The following is a 10,264-nucleotide window of genomic DNA, read 5'->3' on the forward strand; positions in this document are numbered from 1 at the left end:
TCGTGGGCATGCACGTGTTCGGCGGGCTGGCACTGGATCGAGACGCCTACCCCAACTTCGACACGTTCCTGAACTCGCTCGTCGCCACCTTCAACGTGAGGCCGGGGGCCTCCAAGGAGGGACGCCGGGGGCCGGGGTGCTGTCGTTCATCTCGAGAACCCAAGAAAAGAGCCCAAGGGTGGTGGCGGTGCTGAGGCGTGCTGTGGATGCTCACACCCCCACGCCTCTCACACGCTGCCTCCCCCCCCAAGATGGTCTACCGTCTACCACTTCCTACCACTTCCTACCAATCATGAATGTACCCCCCCACACACACACACACCTTTCGCGACAACTGAGGCTTCCTTCTTGAACACTCATGAATGTGACCCCCCCCCGGCCCCCGCAGACGCTGACGCTGGAGAACTACCAGAACACCATGTACGGCGTGGTGCGCGCCTCCAACTGGGGCAGCTCCGTGTTCTTCGTGGCGTGGATCGTGGTGGGCAAGTACATCCTGCTCACGCTGTTCCTGGCCGTCACGCTGGAGGCCTTCGAGGCCAAGTACGACACGCAGGTGCGTGTGCGGCAGGCAGGCAGGCAGGCAGTCGGGCTGGCAGTCAGTCGGGCAGGCAAGAGATAGGGGTGAAGGAATGCGTTGTTATGCCGGTGCCGGTGTTGAGAATGTGGGAAATATTGCCGGCGCCATGGTGGCGTCGAGTCTACCGGATGGCATGCAAGCGTGCGCATGCCAGGAGCGCAGTACCTGAGTAGGTAGGCTGCAGCCGGCCCCCCAAGCTGCGCACAGGCTCTGGGTTGTTGCGCTGTCTGCAGCGCTCTTTGCAAAATGCTGTGAGGCTGGCCACCAAAATGGCAAGCACGCAGAAAAACACCTCTCTACGCCTGCTTGTGAAACCGACAACCTACGCAACCGCTTAACGATTCTGCAGGGCGCCAACAGCAGCTGGGTGAGCAAGATGCGCTCGGCGATGGGCTCGGCGGTGGGCTCGGTGGTGAGCAGCGTTAAGCGCTCCATAGGCAGCCGCCGCAGCAGCGTGGACGGCGGCAGCGGCACTCAGACGCCCACGCATCAGCAGGGCCGCGGCCGCACCTCCGGCTACGGCGGCCAGTCGTCTTGGATATCGCCGCAGCTGACGGCGCAGGACACGGCAGCGCTGTCCGCACGCAGCGAGGCGGGTGCGGGGGCGGTGGCGCTGGCGGCGCTGCCGGCACCTGATATGGTGGCTGGCGGCGCGGGCAAGGGAGATGAGGGAGGCAACGTGGCGGCGGCGACGTTTGACCCCCGCGTGGCGGCGGCGGCGTGCTCGCCGTATGGCAAGGCCTCGCCGCGCCCCAATCCGGAGGCTGCCGGCGCGGCAACAACAGCGGCAGCGGCGGCTGCAGCCGCAGCGAACGGGACCGCCCAGCGTAGCAGCAGCAGCACCAGCAGCGGCAGCAACGGCGGCGGCGCGGCCCTGTACGACAGCGCCAGCAGCAACCACCACGCCACGCCGCGTGACGGCATGGCGGCGGGCGTCGCGTCGCGCCGCGGCCCCGGCCCCGGCCCAATCGCTGAGGCCACGGAGCGGCGGGGCAATAACGCTCGCACGAACGAGATCGGCGGCGGCGGCGGTGGCGGCGCCGCCGCCGCCAACCCCTACGCCGCGACGTCCCCGCGCGGCATGTCTGCCATGGCCGCCGCCACCGCGTCGGCGGCGGCGCAGGCCCGCCGCAGCTCCGCTCCCAACGGCGCGCCTTCCGCGGGCTGGCCGCTTGGCGCGGCGCCCAGCCGCACCAGCGCCAGCGGCGCCGGCGTGCTGGCAGGAGGGCCGGCGGCCGCCTCTGCGGCGGCGCCGCCTCCCGGCGTGCATGCCTACAAGCGCTACGCCACCAACCTCAACCCGCAGAAGCCCAGCCCGCGCGGCGGCGCGCGCTCCGGCGATCAGCCGGCGGCGGGCGGCGCCGCCGCTGGCCGCAATGGCACGCAGGCCTCAGGCTCGCAGGAGGAGGACAGCGAGGGCGGCTACGAGCGGGACGTGTTCGCGACACAAGGCACCGACCTAAGCTCGGAAATGGACACGCCGCGTGCAATCAACCCTCACCCGCACCCGGCGGTGGCGCCGGTGCCCTCGCCCTCGCCAGACGTCGTGCCGCCGGGCGTGCAACAGTTGCACCCGCACACGCCGCCGCACCCGGCAATGCCGGTGCCGCCGCCGGCGGCGCTGGCGGCGGCGCGGCACGCTGCCAGCATCCGCGCGCGCACGCCCACACGCGAGCTAGACGAAATGGAGGGGCTCATGTCGGGGCCGCCGGTGGCGCCGTCGAGCCGCGCCCAGTTTGAGATGGCTAGGAGCTTCCACCACAACATCTCGCTGGCGTCGCTTGCCAGTGGCAGCGGCGGCGGCGGCGGCGGTGGCGGCGGCGCGGGCGGCGGCGGCAGCACCGACGGCGACAGCGCGCCGCACTCCTTCACTCCCGCGCTGGCGTCGTTGAGCATCGCCGTGCCGCCTCAAGCGGGCGGCGTGGATGATCTGATTGCGGAGGAGGCGGCGCGTGCCGGCAGCCCCACGGCGGCGGCCGCCGCGGCCGCGGTAGCGGCGGGCGGGCGCACGCCGTTGGCCACACACACGGGCTTCGTGGCGGCGGGCAGCAGCAGCATGCCGGCCGACCACCTCGACCGACGCGGACGGTCCACCGACAGCGGCCAGTATGTGATCGGGCCCTCCCTCAACAAGTATGCCAGCATTGGCGTGGTGGGGCGGGCCGGCGCCGCCCTCGACGCCGCCGGCGGCTGGCCGCCTTCGGGCCTGTCCCGCTCCTCTGGCGGCGGCGCTCCGCCGCCGACGCAGGCGCCGCCGGGCGGCGCCAGCACTCGCTCGCCGTCCCCTCTCGGCAGCAGCAGCGGCGCGCACGTGGCACACCCGCACCCTCACCCGCACCCGCACGTGCAGCGGCACGGCGGACCCTACATGGCGCCGCTGCCGCCGCCGGTTGCGATAGCGGAAGACCTGGCGGAGGCCGAGGCGGAGGCGGAGGAGCGGCGGCTCAGCCCGCGCAGCCCGCGACGCAGCATCGGCGGCGCCAGCCGCGCCTCCGGCAATGGCTACGCGGCCGGTCCCGGCGCAGGCGCTGCCGGCGGCGCGCCGGCGTCGGCGTTTGTGATGACCGGAGTGGATCTCACCAGCTCCACTGATGACGACGACAGCGACGTGCCGCAGGCGCGCCTGCCGGCGCACGCACACCCGAACGCCCGGCGGCGCCCGCACCCGCACCCGCACCCGCACCCGCAGGCGCAGGCGCACCCCTATCCGCACCCGGCCCCGCACCCGCACTCCTCTTCGCACGCGCACGTGTCGCACGCAGAGGACGTCCGCGGTGAGCCGGCACTGCCGCGGCACACCTCGATGGAGGCCAGCTCTTCGCCGGAGGCCACGGCCGCAGGCATCTCCGCCCCCACCTCCGCTTCTGCTTATAAGGCCGCGGCTACAGCCGCCGGCGCCGCGGCTGTAGCAGCCGGGCCGGGTCGCCTCGACGGCGGCGGCACGTCGCGCAGCGGCGAGGACAGCGGCCGGCGGCGCCGCCGGCCGCGGCGCAGCAGCGTGGGCACGGCCACCACGACGGGCGACGAAGCCACTACGGAGGACGCCGACACCGACGGCAACGGCGTCAGCTATGACGACGACGACGGCGGCGGCTTGGTGGATGACAATGACCCGCTGCTGTTGGCCTTCAATGAGGTGGACACCCAGGGCCTCATGGGGAACAGCCGGGGCCCCAGCCCCGGGCCCAGCCCGGCACCCATGCCGCCTTCCTTGGCGGCAGCTGCGGCGGCAGCGATGTCAGTGAAACCGGTAGCGCCGACGGTGGTGCCAGTGCCGGCGACGCCGGCGGCGGCGGCGGCAGCGGCGGCTGCCGCCGCCGAGGCGGATGCGGATGCGGCGGCAATCGCGGCGGCGACCGCGGCCTCAGCGGGGGCGCTTCCGGTGGGTGACGTGATTGCGGGGCGCGCGTCTCGCGCGTCCATCACCGGCCAGGGCTACCACCAGCACCAGCACCAGCACAACGGGCACGGCGGCGGCGGCGGCGCCGAGTCGGCGGCGGCGCGCATCGCGGCGCTTGTGCACGCAGACGTCAGCGGCCTGAGCGACGACCTGGGGCTCGGCGGCGGCGGCGGCGGTGGCGGCGGTGGCGGCGGCGACACGGCGCGGAACCTGGGTTTGGAGGAGCTGTCGGCACGCGACGCCGCAACAGGCGCACGGGTGTCTGGCACGGGTTTATGGTCGGCGAGTGCGGCGGCGGCGGCCGCCGGCGCCAAGGCGGCGGCGGCGCCGTCGCTGGGCCGCAAGGCCGCCGCCAACGCGGCCGCCAACTCGCCGTCTGACAGCGAGCCAACGCCGGCGCTGTCGCCGCGCGGCGGCGGGCGCGGCTCGCCTGCACCCATCGCCAAGGCCTCCGCCGCCGCCGTGGCGGCGCTGGCGGCGGGCGGCGTGGCGGCGGCGGAGCCGTCGCCGCACAAGGCGCGCCCGCGCGTGTCGATGGCGCTGCCGCCGGAGGTGGAGGCGGAGGGGATGGCGCCGGGGGAGCGCGCGACGCCGTCGACTGCGGGCGGTGCCTCTGGCCCCGCCTCCGGCGGCTCGGCCGGCGGCCTGCTGCGCTCGGGTGGCCTGCAGAGCATGAACACAAACGACAGCCTGGGCAATGAGAGCATTGAGCACATGGAGAGCATCGTCAGCCGAGCCACCACGGCGCTGACAGGTGCGGCAGGGAGGGGCAGTGGGGGTGTCCCATGGTAGGCTAGCCAAAGAGAGCCGGGAAGCTACCGGTATGTCGCGCTTGGGTGCCAGAACATCGGTCTATGGGTCCCCTCCCTCTCAGACGATCACAATCAATCAACCGATTAAAAGGGAGATGGTAACGATCAGCATCTTTCCTGTCCGTGAGGGATGCGCCTTAAGCATGTCATGTGTTTGACCCACTGTGCAGACGACACACTCGACGGCGCCGGCCGCACGCGCACGCGCAGCGCCAGCGGCGGCAAGGGCGGCGACGGCGCCAGCGGCGAGGGTGGCGGCGGCACGGGCGGCGAGGGCGAGGACGGGGCGGGCGCTGGCGGCGGCGAGGCCGGCGTTAAGACCAAGAAGTCGAAGAAGAGCAAGCACAAACACACCGGCGACCGCATCCCGCTGGAGGGCAAGTCCTTCTTCCTGTGGGGGGCGCAGCTGCGGCTGCGGCGCAAGGCGTACCGCATGGTGTACGGCAGGTGCGTGTGTGCTGGGGTGTGTGTGTGTGTGTAGGAGGAGGAGGAGGGGGGGTAAGCTGTTCATGGACTACGGAGTGGTTGCTTTACATGCATGAAGTGCCGGGGGCGTGTTTTTACGGGTGCGTCGCGATTGGACTGGACTGCACTGGATTTGATTGGACTGGACTGCAGTTCCCGGGCTGCCAGTTCTGCGGCTGCTCCTGCAGCTGGCCTTCTTGTTGCTGATCTCCATGATGCGGCCCCTGCTTCTGACCCATCTGCCGCTGCTGAGTGCTGACCCTCCCGCATCCGCCCCTCACCCCGCTCCCGGCCCCCCCCCGCCGCCCCCCCCTATTTAACTTGGCTTGGCAGAATTTAGTTTGGGCCGGATACCATATTTACAACCCCCTAAAACGGAAAATAACCCACAGGCCGTTCGAGTACACGCTGTTCGCCATCATCGTGTTCAACTGCGGCATGATGGCTCTTGAGGGGCCGGACGTGCCCGAGACCTCGCCGCTGGGCCTGTTCCTCAAGTGGGGCAACGCCGCCTGCACCGGCCTCTTCACCCTCGAGCTGCTGGTCAAGGTGTTCGCCTGGACGTTTGTCCGCTACATCAAGGAAGTCACCAACCAGGTGGACTTCCTAGTGGTCGCCACAGGGCTGCTGGAGCTGACGCTCACGTCCTTCGACATGTCGGTGGGTGGGGCTACCGTACTGAGAGTGGGTGGCCAGGCGGTGTGTGGGCCGGTGGGCGCGGCCGCGGGTGTAAGGAGAGGTAAGGGTCAGGTGTTTGTGGTGTGGGAGGGAGGAGAGAGGGGCGCATCAGGCTCTAAACTGTACGCGTAATTGTGTGTGTGTGTGTGTGTGTGTGTGTGTGTGTGTTTTGTGTGCATGGGTGTGCTTTTGGTGCTTCCGTGGCTCGCCGCTGCAACCTGCCAACCGCATGTCCCATACACTCAACGCCCTGCCTGCCCCCCCCCCGTGCTGTTGTCACCCGCGCGCCTCCCGCGTCTCACACAGGCGGTGGCTGCGCTGCGCGCGCTGCGTGCGCTCAAGCCGCTGCGGCTGCTGACGCGCAGCGCGGGCATGCGGCTGGTGTTCAAGAGCGTGCTGCTGAGCCTGTCGGCCATGGCGCACGTGTCCGTGCTGTGCGTCATGTTCTTCCTCATCTTCGCCATCCTGGGGGTGCAGCTGTTCAGCGGCAAGCTGTACAGGTGCGTGTGTGTGTGCGTGTGTGTGTGCGTGTGTGTGCGTGTGTGTGCGTGTGTGTGCGTGTGTGTGTGTGTGTGTGTCCGTAAGGACAAGGCGGGGGGGTAAGGGGTCGTGGGGCAAGGCAGGGGGGTTAAGGGGTCGCGTGTGTATGTACGTGAGGGAGGGCAGCTGTCAGGAAGGGTGGGGGCGCCGTCGCCGGTAGGGGGCGCACGGAATCTCCCTGCCCCTGGCTTTGGTCGAGACCCAAACGTGCTTCCCTCTCTTGCATTTTCGGATACACACACGCGCATACACAGCTGCAACGACGGCAGTGTGGCGGGCAAGTGGGAGTGCAACGGCACATTCGTGGACCCCGCCACCAACACCACCCTGGACCGGGACTGGGAGAACATGTGGCCCAACTTTGACAACGGTAAGGCGGGGCGGGCGGCGGTCATGCCACCAGTCCTTACGCGGCAGGGACGCGTGGTGCTCCCAACGGCCCAACCTCAGCTAGGGGCAGTGGTGACGCTGGCGTGTCAAGGCTCTTGCTGATCCGTAGCTGCGCATTGTTTGAGCGCCGCCGCTCGGCGCCGTCTCCTTGCCGCCCCTCTTCTTTGCCGCCCCTTGCACCGCCTCCTTTCCTCCCCCTCCTCACTCCCCTCTCTCCTCCCCTCTACCCCATCGCCTCCATCGCCCCTCCCCCTTCACCCCTCTCCCCCAGTGCCCCTCTCCACTCGTCTTGCTTAGTCATGCATAGAACCCCCTCCCCTCGCCCCCCTCTTCGAACCCGCTCCCCTCTCCCCCCTCCCCCCTCCCCCCTCCCGCTGTCTCAGTGGGCAACGCGCTGATGACGTGTTTCGTGGTGGCCAGCCTCAACGGCTACAGCGACCTCATGGTGGCCGCAATGTCCGCGCCCAAGGTCAAGGGCGAGCAGCCGCAGCTCAACAGCAACCCAGGGGCGTTCTTCTGGTGGGTGGCTGATAATTAGCGATGGTGGGGCTGGCGGGGGTAAGCGGGGAAGGCAGGTGCAGCAGCCCAGTTTGGGGCTGGCGGTATGGCAGAAGGGCTGGCACCGGTGGTGGTTAGTAGCCTCCCCGTGTTCCTTTCTGGGAAATGCTCGGTATGCAGAAGGCAATCCTCGCAACGCCCTAACTGCTCCCGCTCCCGCGTGACCGCCGCCGCCCTCAGGTTTGTGGGCTTTACGGTGGTTGTGGCCTTCACGCTCCTGAACCTGTACGTGGGAGTCATCTTCAGCCAGTTCAGTAAGATCAGGAACATGAGCACCACCGGCTCGGCCTTCCTCACCTCCAAGCAGCAGGTGGGCCGGCGTATGCGTGTGTGTATATGTGTGTTAGGGAACACATGGGAAGGAAGCATGCAGGACTGTGTGCGCAATGCGACGCGACGCTGTAGATGCCTACTCTCAGTTTCCCCTTTCCTGCTGCTGCTTCCTAAACCAAAAACATTACCATAACTGCAAACCGCAAACCACAATGAACACGAACTAACACAGGAGTGGGTGGAGCTAAGCAAGATGGTGTTCCGGCTGCGGCCGCCGGAGAAGTCAGCACTACCGCGCGGTGCGCTGAGGCTGCGCGTGTGGCGCGCGGTGCAGGCGGCCTGGTTCGAGCGGCTGATGATGGTGGTGATTGTGCTCAACGTGTCGCTGCTGGCGGCCACCTGGTACGGCGAGCCGGAGGAGGCCATCATGGTGCAGGTGAGGCGGGGGAGAGCGTGTCTGTGCGAGGGTGCGTGTGTGTGGGGGGGGGGGGTTACATTCATGATTAATTAAGAAGTGAAGTCGTAGGGGGGGGGGTTGCAGGGATGTTTGGAAAAGCGGCGTGTGGGGGGGGGGGGCGGGGTTAGAGCATTCCAGAACCCAAGGCGAGCCAACCGTATGAACGCAGGGGGGGTTACATTCATTACTTTTTTTGGGGGGGGGCGTGTGTGTGCGAGGGCTTGGGGCGGGCAGGCGGTGGGGCAGTATGGCATGTACAGGGAACCGGTACGAACCCCCGCTGGGCCGGGATGCGGCCCTTACTGCTGGCAGGCATGGCGGAGCCGACTGCGGCCCCCCCTTCACCCCCCAACAGCCGTCTCCAACCTTGTAGCTCACCACCGCCACCTCCTCCTTCTCCGCCACCTCCTCCCTCACCACCTCCTCGCAGGGCAAACTGAACATCGCGTTCACGGCCGTCTACGTCGCCGAGGCCGCGCTGAAGCTGTTCGGGCTGGGCCGGCGCGTGTACTTCAAGGACCCCTGGAACCGCTTTGACTTCTTCCTGGTGGTTGTCGGCGTCTTGGACGTAGCGCTGTCGTTCCTGCACTCGGGCTTCATGCGCATCCTGAGGATATTCCGCCTGCAGCGCCTGCTGCGCGTGATGCGCCTCGTGCGCAAGAGCAAGGTGCGCTGCGCTGCGGTGCGGTGTGCACGGGGGGGTGCACGCGGGGACGCGGGGTCGGAGGTGGAGGGTGTGTGGGCTTGCGCGACACGTGCGCAGGCGTGTCTGGGCGCTCTGTGTGAAGCGGTGGGTGGGGCATGGATGCGGGGAGGCCTGCCGGCATGTGCTTGTGCCCGACGTGTTGTGCGTTTCTTCCTCACGCGCTGCTGCTGCTGAGTGACGACGCACGCATCCGATATGCTCATCTCGCGTACGCTGCCGCCGCCGTCATGGTTCAACTCCACAGGGCATCAAGACGTTGTTCCAGTCACTGGTCATGTCGCTGCCGGCCTTCGGAAATGTGGGCGCGCTGATCGGGCTGTTCTTCTTCATGTACGCCTACGTGGGCGTTATGCTGTTTGGGAAGGTGAGGCCGCGCTGTGGAGTTGGTTGGGTTGGTTGGGGCTTGGTTGGGTCTTTCAGGTGTGGGCATGGTTGTGGCGCTGGTGCGGGGCGCTGCACGTGATAGGGCATTGGTCGTCTTAAGACGGGGGTGCAGGCGGCTTAGGTGGGGGCTAGTTTCCACCAACTCCTGTGATCTCACAAATGCGCACACACACACACACACACACACACACATACACACACACACACACGCACACAAATCATATCACAGGTCAAACGCGACGACATGGCCGCGATCAACGCCTCCGTCAACTTCCGCAACTTCCTGTACGCGTTGTCGGCGCTGTTCCGCGTGGCCACCGGCGACAACTGGACCGACGTCATGTACGGTTGCATGCTGCAGCCGCCCGACTGCGACAAGGCCGCGGGCAACTGCGGCAGCTGGCTTTCGGTGCCCTACTTCATGACCTTCTTCCTGATCATTGCCGTGATCATGCTCAACCTCTTCACGGCCGTCATCATCGAGAACTTTGAGAAGACGCACGAGCAGGACGCCTGGCGCCTGACGCCGCAGGTGCGCGCGTGTCGTGCATGCGTGTGACTGTTCCATGTGTTAAACAATAAAACGAAAGCCCGATTGTTCATGTGCGTGCATGTGCTGAAATATGGGTACCGGTAGTTCACGCCAATCCCACTTTTCCCAGTTCCCATTGGGTTGTCACGCTCCTCATCCTTCTGATCCACCGTCGCCTTCCCCCTCGCCCTCGTTACCCACTCAACCTGCCCCGCCGCCCCTCAACGTTGGCACGTCATACTTATCATTTAAAGTGCTCCGTTTTCTTCACATGAATAGCTACCCCGCTCCCATCCCCAGAACCTGGAGGACTTTGTGCTGCTGTGGGCCGAGTACGACGACGGCACCGCCACCATCGCGCCCGCCTCGTTGGAGGAGCTGCTGCTGCGGCTGGACCCGCCGCTGGGGCTGGGGCAGTTCGCGGACAACAAGGAGGTGCTGCGGTGAGAGGGTGGAGAGAGGGGAGGGGAGGGGAGGGGAGGGGAGGGG

General features: G+C 67.7%; 1 protein-coding gene across 1 annotated transcript in view; it reads left to right on the plus strand.

Annotated features, from left to right (window-relative positions):
* The window catches only part of CHLRE_16g667350v5 (uncharacterized protein), a 19,072-nt gene that overhangs the window by 1,473 nt on the left and 7,335 nt on the right, over positions 1–10,264 (plus strand). Inside the window, exons 3-16 of the mRNA XM_043071083.1 lie at positions 43–95; positions 389–556; positions 930–4,734; positions 4,963–5,239; positions 5,650–5,917; positions 6,242–6,435; positions 6,730–6,845; positions 7,249–7,384; positions 7,604–7,733; positions 7,929–8,132; positions 8,584–8,820; positions 9,104–9,223; positions 9,473–9,775; positions 10,076–10,218. Of these exons, the coding sequence (XP_042915874.1) occupies positions 43–95; positions 389–556; positions 930–4,734; positions 4,963–5,239; positions 5,650–5,917; positions 6,242–6,435; positions 6,730–6,845; positions 7,249–7,384; positions 7,604–7,733; positions 7,929–8,132; positions 8,584–8,820; positions 9,104–9,223; positions 9,473–9,775; positions 10,076–10,218 (6,154 nt within the window). The remainder of the gene's footprint in view (positions 1–42; positions 96–388; positions 557–929; positions 4,735–4,962; positions 5,240–5,649; positions 5,918–6,241; positions 6,436–6,729; positions 6,846–7,248; positions 7,385–7,603; positions 7,734–7,928; positions 8,133–8,583; positions 8,821–9,103; positions 9,224–9,472; positions 9,776–10,075; positions 10,219–10,264) is intronic.

This window comes from Chlamydomonas reinhardtii, chromosome 16 (assembly GCF_000002595.2).
Source record: "Chlamydomonas reinhardtii strain CC-503 cw92 mt+ chromosome 16, whole genome shotgun sequence".
Lineage (NCBI taxonomy): Eukaryota > Viridiplantae > Chlorophyta > Chlorophyceae > Chlamydomonadales > Chlamydomonadaceae > Chlamydomonas > Chlamydomonas reinhardtii.